Below are 22,325 nucleotides of genomic sequence, written 5' to 3' on the forward strand. Positions count from 1 at the left end.
GCCAGTGCTCATTCACCACTCCCAGAATCCTAGGGCCCTTCAGAATGATGCTAACTCTACTCCACCTGGGCTCTGCCCATGTGGAACAACAGAGCCTGGATGACAGCACATCTGTTTACGACACGGTTTACAGAATATTTTAATAAATAAGAAAGCAGAGTGGGAACACTTCCCAACAAATTTTATGAGGCCCTAAGGTACTATGAGAAAAACCAAAGATCCCATGAGAAAAGAAAATGAGCCTGGGTGGCTCAGTCGGTTGAGCATCCGACTTTGGCTCAGGTCATGATCTCACGGTCCGTGCGTTCGAGCCGGCATTGGGCTCTGTGCCGACAGCTCGGAGCCTGGAGCCTGCTTGGGATACTGTGTCTCCCTCTCTCTCTGACCCTCCCCCACCTTGCACTCTGTCTCAAAAATAAATAAACATTAAAAAATTTTAAAAAAAAGAAAAAGAAAAGAAAATGGGGAACAAATACTACTCATAAACCCAGATACAAAAATCCTTCGCAAGATGTTGGTAAATGAAATCATACAACATAAGAAAAGGACAACACATCGTGGACACATGGGGTTCATCCCAGGACTGCAAGGCTGGCTTTAACGCTGAAAACTCAATCAATGGAGTTCACCGTATAAACGCACTACATAAGAAAACCACGCAATCATCTTCATAAAGGAAAAAAAAAGCATCTGACAAAACTTAACAGTGAATCTTGATTTAAAATATCAGAAGACTAAGAAAAGAGACTTTCCTCAACAGAATAAAGGACATCTAAGGAAAACATCGCTCTTAATGTTGGAAGATGATTTTTTTCCAAGTTTGGAAGGAAGCAAGGATGTTTGCCCTTATCACTTTTATTCTCGTTGGAATGAAGGTCTTAGATAGTACGATAAGGCAAGAAAAAGTTGCACAGATGGGGTCTCATAAAAGAGAGGGTTTGATCATTTACTTTTTCCCTTTGCACTAAATTTACTTTTGACACTTAATGCTATTTTATTAAATAATCAGCTGCTTTTTGGCAAACCTTACTAATACCTAAATTACCAACTACGTATAACAATGAATTTTCACAGAATTGAGGGCATGAGGAAGACACTCTGTCTCAGAACCTTGAATTTGGCTCAAATGTACGAGGAATATTTCGTAGCCTCTTTTCAGAAGTGTCCTCTGAAGTAAAGAGTCCAGGAAAAAGAACAATGTTTTTTTGTTTCAACTTCTGTTCGTGTCAGAAGACCCTTGGGGAAATCTACCAGAAGGAACTTTTGTTCTCCTGATTTGGGTGTGTTTAGAAGCGATAAACCTGGAGGGTAGACATGGGATGCTCATACCTCCCGTCGGACCCGGGGGGTGGCCTCAGAACCCTCGACCACAGTCTTCTCTGGTGAGCCACCCCCGTGCAGCTGAGCGGATACCTGGAAGGAAATCTGTTTTCTGTCGCTGGAATATGATCTGTTTACCTGAGGGAAAAGCATCCATGATTTGGGCTGTACTCATTCGGGCTCGCCTACCTGGCACTGGGCTGATCGGGATGTTTAGTTCTTGTATAAAATATGAAGGTATTTATATCTGAAAATAGCCCAGCCACTCGACTCCAGGGCAGAGAGAGTAACGGCTACAGTCTCTCTGTTAAGTTCATGAAGAAGTTCGGGGGTCAGAGGGCTGAGTGACAGAGTTTCTAGCTGTCACTTAGGACCCGAAATATGTTCACCTTTAAGGGAGGCATATTTAACTTGTCTTTTTTAACAGTTCCAGGAGTTAAATGGTCATAGAGTTACATGGTCCAGTCTCCCATCCCACAGGCAAGGGGACTCGGGGCGCAGGGAGGCCTGCGTGACATTTTAACAGTCTGCACTTAGGGTGAGCCAAGCTGTCTCAGTCCACACAGACTTCTATAATTGAATTACCAGACTGGGTGGCTTATAAACAACAGAAATCGACTTCTCCCAGTTCTAGAGGCACCAGCAGATCTGGTGTCTAGGGAGGGGCCGACTTCCTGGTTCACAGCCAGCCATCTTTTTTCTGTCCTCACAAGACATAAGGGGCGAGGGGGCTCTTTGGGGTCTTATAATAAGGGCACTGATCCCATTCATGAGGGTCCCACCTCATGACCCAGGCGCCTTCCAGAGGCCCCACCTCCTAATACCATCACACTGGGGGTTAGCATTTCAACAAGGAAATTTGGGTGTCGGTGGGGAGGGCAAAAACATTCAGCCCATAACGCGAGCCTTGTCGTGTACCCTAACCCCTGTGCGGAAACCACTACAATAGAGATGGGGTCTTCAAGAAATTTGGAGGGGCGCCTGGGTGGCTCAGTCAGCTAAGCATCTGACTCTCGATTTCGGCTCAGATCATGATCTCGTGGTTCGTGAGTTTGAGCCCCGCATCAGGCTCTGTGCTGACAGTGTGGAGCCTGCTTGGGATTCTGTCTCCTGTCTCCTGTCTCCTTCTCCCTCTCTCTCTCTCTCTCTCTCTCTCTCTGCCCCTCCCCTGCTCGCTCACTCTCTCTCAAAATAAATAAATAAGTAAACATTTAAAAAAAAAAAAAAAGGAAAGAAATTGCTGGAGATCCGTGTCATAACCAAAGTTACAAAATCGAACCTAATGATGGTTTTCGACGTAACCTTTCATCTAGCAGTTGGAGGTGGGTTCCTTCAAGTTGACTGTGTATCTCCTACCTTGATTCTGGGGGAGATCCTTGATTTGGGGGGGACACAGATCATCCAGCCTCGGGCCTCTCGTGCTTCTGAGCTGCGGGGCCCGCTGCAAAGGCGGGAGGAGAGCCAGCACCCAGGCTTTAGGGTAGGGAACCCACAGGTGGTCTGAGGTCCGCAGTGGACGTCAACCACTGTCAGTACGTAGGTGTGGACTCACACACCTTCAAACCAAGTATTAGGGACAGTCATGGCCACCACTGTTGGACTCATCTGTCTGCCTGTAGGCCATGAGCCAGCGGTCCCTATGGCCGGTTGTCTCCAGGGACTTCCTGCCCCCTCACTCTGTCCCCTCCTGCCCCTCGTCTACAGGGGGAGCTGACCATGACCAGCGACATGGAGAACTTACAGAACGCCCTGTACCTAGACACGGTGCCAGAGCCCTGGGCCAGGCGAGCCTACCCCTCCACGGCAGGCCTGGGAGCCTGGTTTGTGGACCTCCTCGACCGAATCAAAGAGTTGGAGGCCTGGATAGGAGACTTCACCATGCCTGCCACGGTGTGGCTGACAGGCTTCTTCAACCCCCAGTCCTTCCTGACCGCCATCATGCAGTCCACGGCCCGCAAGAACGAGTGGCCACTGGACCAGATGACCCTGCAGTGTGACGTGACAAAGAAGAACAGGGAGGACTTCAGGAGCGCCCCTCGGGAGGGGGCCTACATCCATGGCCTCTTTGTGGAAGGCGCTCGCTGGGACGTACAGGTAAATCTTGGGGTGGGACACCCTCTGTGGGCTGATTAAATTACACATTGCCTCCATAGAGTGTGATTGTGCAAAGGGGATGCCCCGGACCTTCTGACCTGGGTGTCCTTTCCTTGAGGCTCTCAAGGCACTCTCATGCAGCCAGGGACGGTGCGGAGAGCACAGGCTTTGTGCCGATTAAAAGCAAGGGCTCTGGAACCAAACTGGGTGGATCTGAATCCCAGCACTACCATCCGCTAACTCTGGGACCTTGGGACGTGGGTCTACCTCTCCAAATCTCAGTTTCCTCAAGTGTGAAAGGGGAAAATAAGAGTTGCTGCAAAGATGAGTTCATATGCGGGGACACCTGGAATTGTGCCCGGCACACAGAGAATGCTCCAGAAGTGTGAGAGTCACTAACTCTCGAGCTATCCCTGATGCTGGCTGCCCGCCCTGGGGATGTCATTTCACCTTCCAGGGCCACTTTCCTCATCCACGAGCTCTAGAAGGACAGGAATCCCTTCTGCCTTTTACACTGCCCCCATCTCCAAAGGGAGCCCAGTAGATGCTATTTCAATGTGACATTCTGAAAGGGTTCCTCACTGGAGCCTAATAAAGATTTGACTCACCCTAAGATTGGCTGGGATAAATGACATGGGCAAGGATGGATACCTCCAGAGCAAGTTCACGTTTGTGATAACACATGATCTGGAAGAAGTGCTTAGTCACATATCCCGCTTGGCAAGTGCCACTTAACTATTCCTAGCTGTTAGTACAGAGTTAATGGGGAAAAACTGTCAGGTGATCTAAACTATAGGGACGCCTGGGTGGCTCAGTCGGTTGAGTGTCCGACTTCAGCTCAGGTCACGATCTCACAGCTCGTGAGTTTGAGCTCCATGTTGGGCTCTGTGCTGACAGCTCAGAGCCTGGAGCCTGGAGCCTGCTTTGGATTCTGTGTCTCCCTCTCTCTCTCTGCCCCTCCCCCACTTGGTGCTCCCTCCCCCCCCCTCTCAAAAATAAACATGAGGGAAAGAAAGATCTAAGATATCATAGAAGGCCACGTAGGCCATGTAAATATACATACAGAGCCGTACTGGATTAAACAGTGTCTACCAAAATTCGTGTCCACCTAGAACCTCAGAATGTGCCCCTATCTAGACATAGGCTCTTTGCAGATATATGCAGTTGAGGTGAGGTTATACTAGAGCAGAGAAGGCCCTAAATCCAAGGATTGGTATCCTTATAAGAAGGCCATGTTGGAAACACAGAAGACAATGCCCTGTGAGGACAGAGGCAGAGATTGGAGTGATGTATCTATAAGCCAAGGAATTCCAAGGAAGCCCCCAGAAGCCAGGAGAGATACATGGGATAGTTTCTGCCTCAGGGCCTCCAGAAGGAACAGACCCTACCTACACCTTGATTTAAGACTCTGGCCTTCAGGGGTGCCTGGGTGGCTCAGTTGGTTAAGCAACCGGCTCTTGGTTTCGACTCAGGTCATGTTCCCCAGGTTTGTGAATTTGAACCCCACTTCAGGCTCTGCGCTGGCAGTGTGGAGCCTGCCTGGAATTCTCTCTCCTCCTCTCTCTACCCTACCCCTGCTATGCATATGTGCTCTCTCTCTCAAAATAAAGTTAAAAAAAAAAAAGTAAAGAAAATAAGAAAAATTAGCAAAAAAAAAGTCTGGCCTTCAGAACTGTGAAAGAATCATTTCTGTTGTTTTAAGCCACCAGATTTGTAGTAATTTGTCATAGGAGCTCTATGGAACCAATCAAGGGCCAACAGAGAGGAGAGCAAAGTGGGACAGTGTTCAAACAGCCTGAACCTTGAGAAGGAAGCTGACTTCCCCTTCTCCACCTGAACATTTGTCCAAGATTCTGTGAGCAGGGGGGGTCACACCTGGATGCTATTAGGTGTAGGGTGCTGTAGGGTGGCCAGAGCTAGAATATCAAAAAAAAAAACCAAAGTGAGCAAGTGGGGAAGAAGTTCAGAAGAATGCCAGCACTGTGGGGGAGGGGGAAAAGACACTGATTCCAATCATCTAACTCCAGTATTTTATGACCTTGTTTCTATATAATAATAACTTCCCAGGACACCTGGGTGGCTCAGTCGGTTGAGCATCTGGCTTTGGCTCAGGTCATGATCTTGTGGTTCATAAGTTCGAGCCCCGCACTGGGCTCTGGGCTGACAGCTCAGAGCCCGGAGCTGCTTCGGATCCTGTGTCTCCCTCTCTCTCTGCCCCCACCCCTCACCCTCTCTCTCAAAAATAAATAAACATTTAAAAAAATTTTTTTATAAATAATACTAATAACAACTTCCCAAAAAGCAATACCCGCCCACCAAGAACTCTTAGTCTCAGTTTCTACCCCCAAAAAGATGTCAGCAAAAACATAAGAGTAAGAATGTCCAAATATCCTCTCCTCCATAAAATAACACTGGCCCCACATTATCAGAGCTTAACTTTTGCACAGGACTCTAGAAATCAACTAAAGGCTTTCAGCAACCCAAGGAGTATTTAGTGAAGAAAAATGTCCAAATCTCAGTAAGAGAATAAGCTTTGTGGCCTTTTAACTTGCCCTTTTCCCATCCCCATCCCCACCAACTCTGTGGTGGCCTCAAAAACAAATGTGCTCTAGTCACAGTGAACACAGCAGCCTCCCAGCCACTGGAGGGGGCAAAACGGAGTTGGAGTACTTTCAAAGACTCATTCCCAGAAAACGGTCATTATTTTCCCTATGTGGTGGTTTCCAGGAAGACCCCACTTACAAGTCTGCTTTACTTGACCAGAGTTGGAGCTCACCCAGGGCAACAGCCTTTCCCCCCTGAAGGCATGTACTGAAAACAAAGACAACTATTTAACCTCCAGCTTGCCTGAGGTAGTAGATAACAGTGGAGCAGGGGCGCCTGGGTGGCTCAGTCGGTTGAGCGTCCGACTTCTGCTCAGGTTCATGATCTCGCGGTCCGTGAGTTCGAGCCCCGCATCAGGTTCTGTGCTGACAGCTCAGAGCCTGGAGCCTATTTCAGATTCTGTGTCTCCCTCTCTCTCTGCCCCTCCCCTACTCGTGCTCTGTCTCTTTCTCAGAAATAAACATTAAAAAAAAATTAAAAAAATAAACAGGGGAACAAATACTAGGCTAACTACAAATACTAGGCTAACTAGGCTACCACTTAAAAGGAAAAGCTGGAGAATGAGATGACCTCCAACTCATCCTTGGAAACCTAGAGGGCCATGCCCATGGGCAGGGCTGTGCACAGGCTCAAGAAAGCCCTGAGAAGTCTGTAAGCTCACTTCTGGCTGACCCTGAGGCTCTGTGCAAGCAGGAAGTGAAGGCTAAGGCAGAGTTTTCAACTGCCTGGCTGAGCCCTGCAGGCATGCGCAACACATGCACAGAGCCCTGGGGCAGAACCTGTGAGACTCACTGGATCCAGGGGTCTAAGAAACCTCTGTCCAACTATGTGCTAACCACCAAGCTAACTAAGGCTACTTCAGGAGCCTTAGGTGTCAAAGACAGACGATACAGAGTCAGTTCAGAAAAGTCATTCAATAAACAACAACAAACTCTATGGAGGGAGCCTGACTTTTGGAGTTGCCACAATGTATTATTTAAAATATTCAAGTTTTCGGGTCGCCTGGGTGGCTCCGTTGGTTAAGTGTCCGGCTTCGGCTCGGGTCATGATCTCACAGTTCGTGGGTTCGAACCCCACGTGGGGCTCTGTGCTGACAGCTCGGAGCCTGGAGCCTGCTTTGGATTCTGTGTCTCCCTCTCTCTCTCTCCCCTCTCCCACTTGTACTTTCTCTCTCAAAAATAAATAAACATTAAAAAATAAATTAAAAATTAAATAAAAAAATTAAAATTAAATAGAGGAATTCAACAGAAGATTTGAGTAGACAAGAATCGCCAAACTTGGAAATGTATCACTTGAGATTATCCAAGCTGAGAAGCAGAAAAAAAGAACAAAATAAATGAACAGTTTAGAAACCTGAGGAATACTCAAGCATACAAACATCTACATAGTAGCAGTCCCAAAAGGAGAAGAGAGAGAGAAATAGCCAGAAAGAATATTTGAAGCAATAATGGCCACTTTCCAGATTTGATTAAAAAAAAAAAAAAAGATTAATCTACACATCCAGGAATCTCAACAAAATCTAAATAGGATAAACTTAGAAATCCATACGCAGACATGTTATAAGGTAAAGAGAGAACCTTGAAAGCAATCCATCACTTCCAAGGGGTCCTCCATTGGATGAACAGATGATTTCTCTTAAGAAACCATGAAGTCAGAAGACAGTAGAATGGAAGTCATAGTGCTGACAGAAAGACTGTCAGCCAAAAATTCCATATCCAGTAACACTATCTTTCAAAAATGAAGGAGAAATTAAGACATTCCCAAGTTTAAAGAGAGAGAGAGAGAATTCACCACTAGCAGACCAGACCTATAAGAAATACTTAAGGGAGGGGCGCCTGGGTGGCTCAGTCGGTTAAAGTGTCTGACTCTTGATTTCGGCTCAGGTCATGATCTCATGGTCATGGGATCAAGTCCCACATCAGGCTCTGCAATGAGTGTTGAGCCTGTTTAAGATGCTCTCTCTCTCCCTCTGCCCCTCTCCCCTGCTTACTCTGTCTCTCTCAAATAAAAACATTTTTTTGAAAAAAAAAAAAAAGAAAAAATACTTAAGGGAGTCCTTCAGAATGAAATGAGTTACAAGACAGTAACTCAAGTCCACATGAAGAAGCAGAACACCAGCAAAGGTAATTATGTCTGTAAATATATAAGAAAATATAAATGGATTTTTGTTTGTAACTTTTATTTCCTTCCTGATTTAATGGACAATTGCAGGAAGCGATAACTCTAAATCTGCTGATAAGCAGAAAGATGTAATTTGTATCATGAAACCAGCACAAGGTCTTAAGCAGAGGAAGGGGAAGGAAAGGAACATATAGAGGAATAAAGTTTTGTCTACTACTGAAATTAAGTTGGTATTCATTGAAGTTGATGTTTATACACTGAAGTTCATTGTAATCCCTAGGGAAATCACTAAGAAAATTTTTTTATATAGTAAAAGAAATAACGGAATTAAAATGATACACTGAAATAGATCTATTTAACACAAAAGAAGGCAGCAATGGAGAAACCAAGGAACAATAAAGTCCCAAGACATAGAAAACAAAGAGTCAAATGGCAGATGTAAACCTTACCTTATCAGTAATTACATTAAATATAAATAAATTAAACACTACAACCAAAAGGCAGAGAATGGCAGAATGGATTTTTTTTTAATGATACAAGTATATGCTGTCTACACAAGATACACTTTAGATTCAAAGACACAAATAGGTTAAAAGTTAAGAGATGGAGGGGCGCCTGGGTGGCGCAGTCGGTTAAGCGTCCGACTTCAGCCAGGTCACGATCTCGCGGTCCGTGAGTTCGAGCCCCGCGTCAGGCTCTGGGCTGATGGCTCGGAGCCTGGAGCCTGTTTCCGATTCTGTGTCTCCCTCTCTCTCTGCCCCTCCCCCGTTCATGCTCTGTCTCTCTCTGTCCCAAAAATAAATAAAAAACGTTGAAAAAAAAAAAAAAAGTTAAGAGATGGAAACAAATATGCCATTCATATAGAGAATTCAACCATAATCACTGGAGGCACCAATACCCCACTACTCATGGTGGCTGCCCATGGTTAGTTTCTTGGGGGGGGGGGGGGAGAAGGGGTGATGAAAATGTTCTGGAATTACAAAGTGATGATTGTACATTAAAAAAACACTGACTTGTACATTTTAAAAGGGTTGGTTCTGAGGTACGTGTGGAAAAAAGAAAGGTTCTACCCCTTCTCCCACTCCCTGCCATAAACACTCAGTTGTTGATGTTAAGGGAGTGCCTACTGTTTCCCTAAGATCTATTACTCATCGTGCCTCATACCAGCCTCTAACAGAACTGAAAAGGCACATCCTCCCCTTTAAATGCATTTCATGGAGGGGCACCTGGGTGGCTCAGTCAGTTAAGCATCCAACTTCAGCTCAGGTCATGATCTCAAGGTCTGTGAGTTCAAGCCCTGCATCAGGCTCTGTGCTAATGGCTCAGAGCCTGGAGCCTGCTTCAGACTCTGTGTCTCCCTCTCTCTCTGCCCCTCCCCTGCTTGCTCTCTGTCTCTCTCTCTGTCTGACTCTCTCTCTCAAAAATAGTAAACATTAAAAAAAATTTAAAAATAAATAAATGCATTTCATGGAAAATGAGCCAAGCTCTATCCATAGTAGAAGGGGATCAAAGTCACCAGGGCAACTGCAAGGTATCTGTGAATCGCTCTGTATCAACATTTCCCACAGTAAGTTCCATAAAACACTAGTGCCATAGGAAATAAATAGATTGAAAAGAAAAGAATCCTGTGGTCAAATAAGTTTGGGAAGCACCAGGTTAAATAAAGTTCACCTCTTTTCTTTACTGCTAGGACTTCCTGTCTTCAGTGTATGGTAAGCACCTTTTCCCAAGCTTATTTGATACAGGAATGCTTTTGGTCCTCAGAACATTTCTCAGGACTAGGAAAAAAAAATAATAGTAAATAAAAATAAACAGCCCCACATCACTCTATTCATTCATCTCAGAAAACCACAGAGGCCCCAACTAGAAAGCTCCAGAAGTTAAGTCCCTATCACATGAGTAAAGATACAACAGCTCCGCTCAAGAAGTCAAAATGCTCTAGAGGGTGAAGGAGGTCCCATATGAAGCTGAAAAAGACATAACCGAACCCTTAAAATCTAAAGCATTTGCTGGCACGAACTGTGTCTTCCTCGTCTTTCAAAGCCCTAGCACCTTCCATAATGACCATCTGGCAAATAGTTGCATTCGATATGCTTATGAAGTGAATGGACAAGGAAATAAAAATAGAGGCTCAAGTCACAAAGGGGTTAATCTGTATATGATACATAACAACTTCTAGAACTCTCCTTCAGAAAGTAATTTAGGCTGGAAAACAGCAGAAATCGGTTTCCCGCATCTCAGCTGCCGTCCCATCGTGGGTTAACGATTCATAAGGCAGCCAGGCCTTCCCAGTGTCTCAGCTGCTGGGCCTTCTGACAGGAGGCTGGCTGGCTGGCTGCACTCTGTGTCTGATCTAAGGTGGCTCCTTTCATGTTCTTGTCCCCAGGCAGGGGTCATTACGGAGGCGAAGCTGAAGGACCTGACACCCCCCATGCCCGTGATGTTCATCAAGGCCATTCCTGCAGATAAACAGGACAGCCGCAGCGTCTATCCTTGTCCCGTGTACAAGACTTCCCAGCGGGGACCCACCTATGTGTGGACTTTCAACCTGAAGACCAAGGAGAAGGCATCTAAGTGGGTTCTCGCTGGAGTCGCTCTGCTTCTCCAGATTTAGCCACTGAGAACACAAGGCCGGGCTGGAGGCTGCCCAGAGGGACAAGGCGGGGAGGGGTGACACAGACGCATAGATAAGAAATCACATGTACTTGGGGCACCTGGCTGGCTCAGTCGGTTAAGCATCTGACTTCAGCTCAGGTCATGATCTCACGGTTTGTGAGTTCGAGCCCTGCTGACAGTTCAAAGCCCGGAGCCTGCTTCGGAGTCTGTGTCTCCCTCTCTCTGCTCCTCCCCTGCTTGTCCTCTCTCTCTCTCTCAAAGATAAACAAACATTAAAAAAAAAAAAAGAAATCACATGTACTCACAATTCTGTAGAATTCTTGTAGGGAACCCGGAGAGATGTGCCTACAATTGCGGCGACAGCTGGACGAATTCGGGTCCAGGAACGAGCAGAGGAAGCATTTCACAACACTGCACCATTCCTAATAAAGTGATTTATTCTTCGACTGTGTCTGGTCTCAGCTTTGTGAGCAGGCAGAGTCATAAATGATCCTGGAGAGACCAAGAGAAACGAACCACAAACACCTGAGCCCTGATGTAGTTACACGGCACGGTACCCAGTGCTCCGCTCCCAGCTACTCCATAGACCAGTGGCTGTCAGCATCGCCCCGGGGTCAGAGGCTGCATTGTGACCAGTTACTCTGGATCAGGGATCGCCAAATTTTTTCTGGAAAGGGCCACTCGGTAAATGGTCTATGCTTTGCAGGGCATTTTTCTCTGCTGCAATGACTCAACCCAGAACATAAATAAATGGGTGTGGCTGGGCTCCAATAAAACCATATTTACAAAAACAGATGCTGGGCCACATTTTGCCGATCAGTGATCTAAAGGACAGAGGAAGTATACATAGGACATGTATCCCTTATTAACTCACACATGCATTCAGTAAGTTAAACACTTACCGTGTGCTGAGAACACAACCGTGAATGAGGTTGTTTCCCAGTATCTCTATCATCCTTGATTATTTCAGAGGGACCCACGGAGAAACCCTGTGCCTGCAGCTTTTTAGCCTAAAAGTTTTCTAGATTTTTCTCTAATACATGTTCGCTGGAATCCCAAAGAGCTCCACTGTTTTAAAGAGCTCTTATAGGAAGGTCTGTTTGCTAAGAAGAGTCCAGGAGGGCCCAGTATTCCTTCTGGAATCATTACCGCCCCCCCCCCCCCAATATCCTTGATGAATTAGGATTTACAACAGGGGCCCTTAAACTTGAGCTGCAATCCGAGTTCCCCTGGAGGGCTGGTTAATCTCTCTCAAAAATAAACATTAAAAAAAAACCCTGAAACATAAAATCCCACCACCCTACAAATCTCTGCTGTACCGAATACAAAATCGAACGCTGGTTCCTCCATGATTTTCCTGCTTTCTGCCCTGTGGTTCCTGCACTTCCTAATGAGGGGCCTTCCCCCTCACCTTCATGCTACAGGGGGGTTAAAAATCCCTCTGGAATCCAAGAAATCCAACTTGAGTTTCAATCTGCCGGTTCGTGCCTACAGATCACTGCCCTCCTCCCTGGTCCTCACCAGCAGCAGTAAACTTGGAGCAGGCAAGAGGAGGACGAAGAAGGAAGGAAGGTGAAACTCCCACACGATGAGAGCAGGACACTGGGGGGGGGGGGGAGGGGGCAGCGTGTGACTTCGAAGAGGGGACACAAGTGGGCAGGTTAGATGTATGTGTCACACCCCTAGACAGAACGGACATTACATCACTACTAATGACTTCTTCCTAATATCTACTGACAAAATGGGGTAATAAAGGTAATTTTAAAGCACAGAACACTCTGGAAAAGTAAAATTGATAGCCAGGAGAAAGAGGGGCAGGTTGAGGCAGGTGAGCAAGCGGGAGATGAGCTCAGAAGAGACAAAGAATGCCCAGCGCTAACCCAGCTCTCACACTGGGGCACCAGGTTAGCGATTTCCTGTCGCTCTTCCGCTGGTCAGTCTGTACGGGATGGTCAGGTGCTCAACTACCGTTCAGGGTTGTTCCATGAGAAAATGCACCTTGAGTTACGCTTAGAACACAGGCGACACTTCAGACACAAAGAAAGATACGGGGTAACTCTAAGAAGTTTATTTAGAATGAGAGACACTTGAGGTTAATTTTGCACCCGTGTGGCAAGGAACACACGTGAGCTCACTGGCCCTCTCTGCTGCCCTTCCTGTGACAGAAGGCCTGCTCCCGAACCCCTCTCCTAAACCGCTGATCCCAGGCCCTTCCCCTGAGCCGCCATGAGCTGCCATGCAGCCAATCCAGTTGAGCTCTCCCCGGACGGCACTTGTAGAACAGGACCTCCAACTGAACCTTTCTCCCCGAGGGATCCACCGCAAGAGACGAGCTGACCACTCTTTCTCCCGACGCAGAGGCAAGAAATGAAACCCACACGAAACCCAACCCAGAGGCCAACGTGTCCTCCAAGTCCAAAGCCGTGCCCTGGTGACTCTCCTCTCGAATCCATAAAATAACAGAGAGAACAGGGCTGGCCTTTAAGAGATGCGATGTCTCCAGATGGAAGGAAGTATTTTTAAATGGCCCAGAGACAGAAATGGGCTCAGGGAGCTTGGCTACTGAAAGGGCTTCTTTCCTAAGTGGGATCTTTGATGTTTATCAAGGCTCGAGCTCCAGCTGAAACTTTTCCCGCAGCGGGGACACTTGTACGGTTTCTCTCCTGTGTGCACTCTCTGATGCCTGTTAAAGTTTGACCTCTGAATAAAACTCTTCTCGCAGATGGGACATTTGTAGGGCTTCTCTCCCGTGTGGATCTTCTCGTGGTGACGCAGTCCCGAGAAGTCGCTGAAGCCTTTGCCACAGTGGCCACATTTACAGGGCTTCTCCCCCGTGTGGATTCTCTGGTGCTTCACAAAGTCTGAACTCCGCAGAAAGGCTTTTTTGCAGGTGGGGCACTGGAAGTACGTCTCTCCAGTGTGAGTTCTCTGGTGAAAAACAAGCTGAGAATTCCTGTAAAAGCTTTTCCCACACTCCCTGCAGGTGGGGAGTTTTTGGGCCATGGGGGCCCTCGGCTGCCCCTTCGGGGAGGCGTCTCTCTTCTCCTCCAGCCACAGCAGGGACAGTTCTTCTGGATGAGGACTGGCCACGTGCTGTTTCCCAGAATTCCTCTCTTGAGGAGAGAGCTGGCCCACCGGCCCCTCACCCTGCAGGTCTCCCGGGGCCTCGGGACGACTGTCCACTTCTCCAAAGCATCTCGGTGCATCCTCACCGAAGAGGCCGCTCAAGGAGCCCTGGGAAGGCGCCTCCCCTGAGGCGTGGCAGGAGACGTCGGAAGGCTCCTGGCCCCTGCAATTTTCCAAATTCAGGTTCTCTTTGTCATTCTCTTGCCTGTCTCCTGGAAGAAGAAAGAAGATTTGAAATCGTTCCATCAATGCTGTGCCCTGTTTTCTAACCCCTACGTCAAGAAAAAGGTCCTCGGAAAACATGAATTCTCTATCTCTTCTCTATCAAGAAGGCGTCAGTGAATGAGGAAGGAAGACACCATCCGGCCTGGGCGACCGGACATTCACTGCACTCATGCTGGGGTCCGGGCTCAGTGTCCAGCTCCAGAGCCGAGAACGTCACAGGGCAGACGGAGCGCACAGAGGGCTCTGCTGACCGCCCCTGCCCCCCATAAACGAGCAGCATGCATTTCTTAAGGCCCAGGAAAAACAAGTGTATTATGTAAGGGCGTTACTTTGCAAAACGATTTGTTTTTATCTGATTACATCTAAAGCACTAAAAGCAATTTGGAGAGAAAAACATAAAGAAGAAAAGCAAATCGACCTCAATCACACCATCCAGAGGTAGCAACCATGATTATGTATTTCCTTCTGGTCTTTGTTTAATCTTTACCTGTATGTATGTATGTATGTATGTATGTATGTATGTGTGCTTTTTTGGGGGGTGGGGTGGGGAGGACTCACTGTTTGTGAGTTCGAGCCCCGTGTCGGGCTCTGTGCTGACAGCTTGGAGCCTGGAGCCTGTTCCGGATTCTGTCTCCCTTTCTCTCTGCCCCGCCCCTGCTCACACTCTGTCTCTGTCTCTCTCAAAAATAAACATTAAAAAAAAAAATTAAAAAAATTTTCTTTTGCTCATACCTTAAGTTTTTGGTTGCTACCACTAAATGATACGTATAGTAAAGATTTTTATTCTGGTGGTAGAATATGTTTTCCAACTTTTATACGTTATTTCTGAAGACCTAAGGAAGCTATTCACCTTTCTCTTTCCTGCATCAGTGCCTTCAAATTATCTGCTAGAGCCCCAGGAATCTGCTAAAGAGTTAGATCTGACTTAATTCACAAAGTCTTAGGACACACCCCTCTCAAATGACAAAGGTACTTTCTCTTGTCTTTAAAGGAGCCGTTATGAATATCATTTGAAAGCTGAATAATGATCTATTGTAGAGATGTCACCATGAACACATAATAGCAAACACATGATTTACTGAAGGATTTTCCTACTCTGGACACCAAAGCTATTTGTTGTGGGTTTGCTACTATAAATAACGCTGTGCTTTTTCTTCATACATCTTTGCCCACATTTCTGACCATTTTGGGTTCCCTGCAGGGTTATTATCATGTCAGTAGGCGCGAACATTGATACTGAGGCTCCTGACACTGGCTGGCGAATCAATCTCTAGGACTGTGCCACCCCCCAGTATGACCAGCCGGGCTAAGCAAAGGACAGTGTTCGGGCCTTAAGTACTGAGTATTTCTAAAATATTGGCCTTCTCTGAGGGGCGCCTGGGTGGCTCAGTTGGTTAAGCATCCGACTTTGGCTCAGGTCATGATCCCATGGTTCATGGGTTCGAGCCCCGTGTCAAGCTCTGTGCTGACAGCTCGGAGCTTGGAGCCTGCTTCGGATTCTGTCTCCCTCTCTCTCTCCCCTTCCCCTGCTCACTGTCTGTCCGTCTCTCAGAAATAAATGTTTAAAAAAAAAAAATTTTTTTTTAAATATTGTCCTTTGAAACCAGTGAAAACATAGTTTCTCACTGTTATAAATTTTAACACCTTTGTTATTAAAGGATGAATTTTTTCACATTTAAGAGCTACATTTAGTAAAGACTGCTGCCCATTCTTTCATTGAGAAAGTCATTTTTTTTTTTTTTTCTTATTATCCTGCATTAACTCTCACCATGTTAAGAAAAATAATCATTGAGGGGTGCCTGGGTGGCTCAGTCTATTGAGCGTCTGACTTCAGCTCGGATCACAATCTCCCAGTTTGTGAGCTGGAGCCCGCATAGGACTCTCTACTGTCAGCATGGAGCCCGACTCAGATCCTCTGTCCCCTGACTCTCTCTGCCCCTCTCTCTCTGCCCCTCCCCTACTTGCGCTCTCTCTCTCTCAAAAATATACAGAAAGAAAGAAAGAAAGAAAGAAAGAAAGAAAGAAAGAAAGAAAAAAAAAGAGAGAAAGAAAAAGAGAAAGAAAGGAAAGAAAGATAATCATTTATCTGTCATTTTCATGAACAATGTTTTTCACCGATACCTGAATTTTGTTTGTGGCCATTTATGTATACGTGTAAGTTGTGGGGGTTTTCTTAATTTTAAGTATACTCAAGTCTATTTTTTTTTCTAACGTTTATTTATTTTTAAGAGACAGAGCACAAGTACAACCGGGGCAGAGAGAGAGGGAGGCACAGAATCTGAAGCAGGCTCCGGGCTCCGAGCTGTCACAGCACAGAGCCCGACGCGGGCTTGAACCCATGAACCGTGAGATCATGACCCGAGGTGAAGTCGGACACTCAACCGACTGAGCCACCCAGGCGCCCCAGTGTACTCAAGTCTATTCATCTTTTCCCTAATGGTTTTCCTCCGTGGCTTTTATACTGATAAAACCTTCCCCGCCCAGACAGTGACTCAAACAGTCACCCGTTTCCTTCCTTATTATTATGTTCCTATTTTATCTTTTTCATCTATTTCCAACTTATTTTGGTGTATGACCTTCATCACATTTAAACCGATGCCTCTTCCCAAAGAATGCTGTTCACGGAAGAACACCTCATCCACAGACCCTTGTGGCCTCTTCCTCTGTCTCACATCAAATTCTTGCCCAGGGGCGGCTGGGTGGCTCAGTCGGCTGAGCTTCCGACTTCGGCTCAGGTCATGATCTCGAGGTCTGTGAGTTCGAGCCCCGTGTCGGGCTCTGTGCTGACAGCTCGGAGCCTGGAGACTGCTTCCGATTCTGTGTCTCCCTCTCTCTCTGCCCCTCCCCCGCTCATGCTCTGTCTCTGTCAAAAATAAACATTAAAAAAAAATTTTAAAAAAAATTCTTGCCTGATGAGCCTCTCTTCCAAGGCTCCCTTTTCTGTTCTGCTGGCCTGTGTGTCTACTTCTATATCCATATCCCATCATTTTATTGATTTTACCTTTCTAAAATGACAGACTTTTTTTTTTTAAATAGGCTCCATGCCCCACACGGGGCTCGAACTCATGACCCTGAGATCAGGTTGCGTGCTTGACCAACTGGGCCAGCCAGACTAAAACAACAGACTCGTAATGTTCACAGATCTAATGTCAATGAACAATTCTTCTTTCAAGACTCTTTAGTAACTTTGCAGTATTCTTACAGATAACTACTTAAGAATCCTTTTCCCAAACAATTTTTTTTTTAAACCCCTTGGGGTTTTGATCAGAGATGAGGACGTGGCTTTTTGAGGTGTATTCCCCTGCTGGCCTGCTTTAACCACGCGCTATTCTTCCGTATGGTCAAACACACAGCATGCATGCTCTCTTGAGACTGCCCATTGGTGTGAGCCCAGATCTGGCAAACTGGCTGCTTTTGGGTCTTCGAGTCCTTTCTGATCCTGTTAATTGTTTCCACACTAGACCAGGGCTCGCCCCTGCACAGCTGGGCTCCTGCATTGACTTTCCACGGGGTTCCCCCTGCTCCCAGCATGCCCTTTCAGTCTGCCCTGCCCATGGCCACTTCCCTGGTCTCTCTCCCCACATTTCCTCTCTGTCAAGAGCAGACATTGCCAAGTCTTAGCCCTACGAGGGCCAGCTGGCTGTGTAGACTCCCCATAGTCTCATTCAAGGTAAGAACTAATGCAACCATGTCACCAGGCGGAATGAAGGAGGAAAAAAAAAAAAAAAAAAAAAGAATGAGTGGAGATAGGTGAACCATGTATCACAAATAAAATCCCACTACAAGGACGCATATGGGAAATCCCTTGTACCTTACACTCAACTTTGCTGTGAATCTGAAAGTGCTCTAAAAAATATCTATTAAGGGGCACCTGGGTGGCTCAGTCGGTTAAGCGGCCGACTTCGGCTCAGGTCATGATCTCGCGGTCTGTGAGTTCGAGCCCCGCATCGGGCTCTGTGCTGACAGCTCAGAGCCTGAAGCCTGTTTCAATTCTGTGTCTCCCTCTCTCTGACCCTCCCCCGTTCATGCTCTATCTCTCTCTGTCTCAAAAATAAATAATAAAACATTTCAAAAAATTAAAAAAAAAGAAATATGTTCATATTGGGGCGCCTGGGTGGCTCAGTCAGTTAAGCATCCAACTTCGGATCAGGTCATGAGTCACAGTTTGTGGGTTCGAGCCCCACACCGGGCTCTGTACTGACAGCTCGGAGCCTGGAGCCTGTTTCTGAGTCTGTGTCTCCCTCTCTCTCTGCCCCTCCCCAACTTGTGCTCTGTCTCTCTCTCTCTCTCTCCCTCTCAAAAATAAACAAACATTAACAAGGATTTTTAAATTAAAAAAAAGAAGTATGTTTATATTGAAATATGGAACATACACACATACTTAGAGCAAAAATTTCCTAAAATATTACCCACCCTGATATTTTCTGATATTCTCCATTCAATCTTATCACTGCATTTTTTTTAAATGCTGGATACAACCCACAACATGATTTCACACTACACTGATTGGTCAGGAAATGCAGTTTGAGAAACCCTGCTCCAAAGGGATCCTTGTGAGAACAGTATTAGGATAAACATATTGGTTAAAATTAAAATCGTACATTTCACATGAAGCTTGCTGTCTCTTAGTGTGTTAGTTAGCAAAGGGAAATAGTTGGATCCCACTGGAAAGGATCACTTTCCATACACTTCTCATCCCTGGTCCTTTTCTTCCTCCACAGTTCTGGGATCTTCTGTACATGGCGAAGTGTATGTTGGGGGGGGGGCCGGGGGTGCGGGTACGTGCGGACGCGAGGCGTTACATCCGCAACGCTTTAAACAGAGTGCAGGAAACAAAGGGTGATGGCTGCATGACCACAGAAGAAGTTCACATATTTCCCCGCCTCCTGTCTTAGAATACATGATTTACAGGAAGTGTTTGTTGTTGCTGCTGTTTTGGAGAAGTCAGGTGCCTAGAGATTAGTTAAATGTGTTTTTCTGTCAGTTTGTCTTATTCAGTCTTCACTGCAACAATTACGAAAACCAAAAGAGTCAGCAAGAGTGATTGGCTACTGCTGTTCCATAACCTTTCTAGAAAGGAATTCTACTGTCTGTGTTGGTATCAGTCTGTACTAACCTTAACTTGCTCTGAGGTAGCAAGCAGTCACGGCAGACAAGCCCGAAGGCAGCGGGTCCGATGTGTGGTCTCTGTTCCACGATTATGTATGTATGTTCCAACAGCCCGTGCACCAGAGACGAGGAGACCCAACCTCGGGACTCACACTGGACTGACCAGATCGTGGCTAGTTACAGACAATGTCACAGACCTCAGGTCCTTGTACCCCCCCCAGTTTAATGACAGGAGGTCAGGAGGGGCTCGGCCCCAGTGAACGACCACTCACCTAGGCAGGTGGGCCTTGGGATCTTCTCACTAAGGTGAGGGTGCCGCCCGGCAGGCTCTTCTCCATACTCCGTTGAACCAGTCGGATCAGGCTTGGAACTGGAAATGCCTGGTACACAGAGGGACGACATCAAGCCCAGGTGAATGGGGAGAACTAGGGACCAGTCTGGGTCTGCCAAAGGCACAACCTGAGTGTGAAGAGGAAATAGGAAGGATCTGGGGACCACTTAAAAAACCTTCTCTTAGAAGGCTACTGGGAGCTTCTCAGACACCAGTACTCATGACATGACCAGGATGTATGGTGAGGGTCACAAGGTGACCGGAAGGGCCTGCCTGCACACCAAGGCTCGCGTTTGGGCGAGCCACTGCTTCTTGGCACAGTGGGGCTTAGTGGCACAGAGCAGGGACTCAGACACACCGAGTTCCATCGTTAACTCGGCACTTACGAGGAACGTGACAGGAGCTGATGCTCACTCTCGTCATCCTTCACACAGGAACACCATCCCCGACCTCATACATTTAAGGAGTAACCACGTATAATGCAGCCGTAACAGTTCCGGGCACACAGACCCTGCTATCCCCAGTTCCCAGCCATGTCCCCGGTGCCCCCTTCCCCCGAAGAACTTCCATGGAAGCAGCTCTCTCTAACAGACACAGAAAATGTTTAACGTCTGCTCCCACCGGACTGGCCCACACCCTCACCTCCGGAGACCATCTTCCCGTAGGTCTCCAGCATGAGATCCCAGTACTGCTCCTTCTGGACGGACTCCAGGTGCCTCCACGTCTCCTAGAAAACATGCGATGACATGACTCCAACGCAGGTTTCTGAACCCAGCCTTCCCTCCCCTGTAGGAAAGTGGAGGAAAACGGGCCTATGCCCTCACCGCCTGGCCATCAGATGATCTAAGGAATCACAGGAGGTAGTTCAAGGGAAGAGGCCAAGGGGAAAACGACAGTCTCCACGTCAGTATTTCTTGCCCTGGTTAGAATACATCTAGATTTTAAGTGCTGGCTTTTTAGTTGCACATACTTAAGAGTCAAGAACACAGAGAGAAGGCAAAAGCTTCTTCTACCCTGTCCTTTTTTCTTTCTTTCTTTTTTTAAATATTTATTTTGAGAGAGAGAGAGAGAGAGAGAGAACACACAGGAGAAGCAGAGGGAGAGGGAGAGAGAGAATCCCAAACAGACTCTACACTGTCAGCGTGGAGCCCGATGAGGGGCTTGATCTCACCAACTGTGAGATCACGACCTGAGCTGAGATCACGAGTTGGATGCTGGGGGAGCCTGGGTGGCTGAGTCAGTTAAGAAACTGACTTCAGCTCAGGTCATGGTCTTACAGTTCGTGAGTTCGAGCCCCGCATCGGGCTCTCTGCTGTCAGTGTGGAGGCCACTTTGGATCCTCTGTCTCCCTCTCTTTGTCCCTCTGCTGTTCACTCTCTCTCTCTCTGTCAAAAATAAAGATTAAAAAAAAAAAAGTTGGATGCTTCACCCACTGAGCCCTCAAGCACCCCTTATTTTTTTAACCCAATGCTTATAATAGAGGTCTTTGAACAGTCGGAATCTGATGCTCCCAATATTTCATTAAAATCTGGAAATTCATGGGGCACCTTGGGGGCTCAGTCGGTTAAGCATCTGAGTTTGGCTCAGGTCACGATCTCGCGTTTCGTGGGTTCGAGCCCCGCGTCGGGCTCTGTGCTGACAGCTCGGGGCCTGGAGCCTGCCTCGGATTCTGTGTCTCTTTCTCTCTGCCCCATCCCTGTTCTCACTCTGTCCCTCTCTCTTTCTCTCTCAAAAATAAACATTAAAAAATTTTTTTAAAACTCTGGAAATTCAAGAGGGAAAAGGAATTAAAAGGGAATTTGTTAGAAAACCACACGCGAGTCAGCAAAAAGGTGGGAAGCGCCCACAAGGAAGTCGGATGCATCCTAGTCTCTCTGAAACAGATCAGTGGACTCAGACCAGAGACAGAGGGCTGGCTCCGTGCACACGTGGAGCCTCCCCGACAGCTCTGAGTTTACAGCCTAACGTTAGACCGGTTTTCCTCCCACTCAGTGGAAAATCGATGGGTTCTCTGGAGCAAGGTGTGCCTCAATTATCCCCCAAAACATGCCCTTCTTCTCCTGTGAAACTGGAGGCTAGAGCCTCAAACCTGGGAACGCTGCCCAGCTGGAGTCCACGTCTGTGGATTCAAATCCCCATCTCCCCGCCGAGGAGCGGAGCGCTGGAGACCCAGTCTGGACGGCGGAGTGATCAACAGCACAGCCCCGGCTGTAAACTCTACCTGTGTGACTCAACCGGGCCGGGTTTTTGAGTCCCGGCCCTGCCACTTCTACCTGCGTGACCCTCAGCAAGAGACACCACCTTTCTGAGCCCCCGTTCTCACTTGGTGGTGGGATAACACTCACACCCTGATTGACAGAAATAACGCAGGCATCGCCTGTCTTCACAGCACGCTCTAGTTTTCAGTCCTGGCATTCACCGGCACGCACACAGGTGTTTGGCTAAGAGCTGCCCCCGTTAGCACGTGAGCTCCAGTGTGTACTTTGTCAGGCCCCGAGACGATGCCCAGGACAGAGCAGGCTCTCGGTGCATGCTGTCTGGGGGAAATAAAGCCCTCGGCAAATAACTCCTCGGAAATCACGCCTGTAGTAGTGTTATTTTATGTGCGGCCTACGGGACACCCAGTCTCCCACGCTCACCAGGGTTTGCAGAGAAAATCAAGGGATTCTGTACTCTTTCAGGAGCCCCGAAGTTGATAACCACCCACTATTATGAATAGCCAGGCTACAGGGAGCAAACATGAGGAGGGCGAATAAGAAAATGAGATGTTCTCAGGGCA

The 22,325-nt window shown here is 47.2% G+C and overlaps 2 protein-coding genes across 3 annotated transcripts in view; one reads left to right on the top strand and one right to left on the bottom strand.

Moving 5' to 3' along the window:
* The window catches only part of DNAH9 (dynein axonemal heavy chain 9), a 333,822-nt gene extending 322,909 nt beyond the window's left edge, over window positions 1–10,913 (top strand). The window contains exons 68-69 of the mRNA XM_042917480.1: window positions 3,025–3,414; window positions 10,526–10,913. Of these exons, the coding sequence (XP_042773414.1) occupies window positions 3,025–3,414; window positions 10,526–10,753 (618 nt within the window). The 3' untranslated portion in view covers window positions 10,754–10,913. The remainder of the gene's footprint in view (window positions 1–3,024; window positions 3,415–10,525) is intronic.
* Window positions 10,914–12,847: 1,934 nt separating this feature from the next.
* ZNF18 (zinc finger protein 18) overlaps window positions 12,848–22,325 on the bottom strand; it is a 28,719-nt gene continuing 19,241 nt past the window's right edge. For both annotated transcript variants that reach the window (XM_042917481.1, XM_042917482.1), the window contains exons 6-8: window positions 20,189–20,273; window positions 19,488–19,595; window positions 12,848–14,093 (exon numbers count right to left, since the gene is read on the bottom strand). In XM_042917481.1, coding sequence (XP_042773415.1) covers window positions 13,315–14,093; window positions 19,488–19,595; window positions 20,189–20,273 — 972 coding nt within the window. In that variant the 3' untranslated portion in view covers window positions 12,848–13,314. The remainder of the gene's footprint in view (window positions 14,094–19,487; window positions 19,596–20,188; window positions 20,274–22,325) is intronic.

Source organism: Panthera leo, chromosome E1 (assembly GCF_018350215.1).
Source record: "Panthera leo isolate Ple1 chromosome E1, P.leo_Ple1_pat1.1, whole genome shotgun sequence".
Lineage (NCBI taxonomy): Eukaryota > Metazoa > Chordata > Mammalia > Carnivora > Felidae > Panthera > Panthera leo.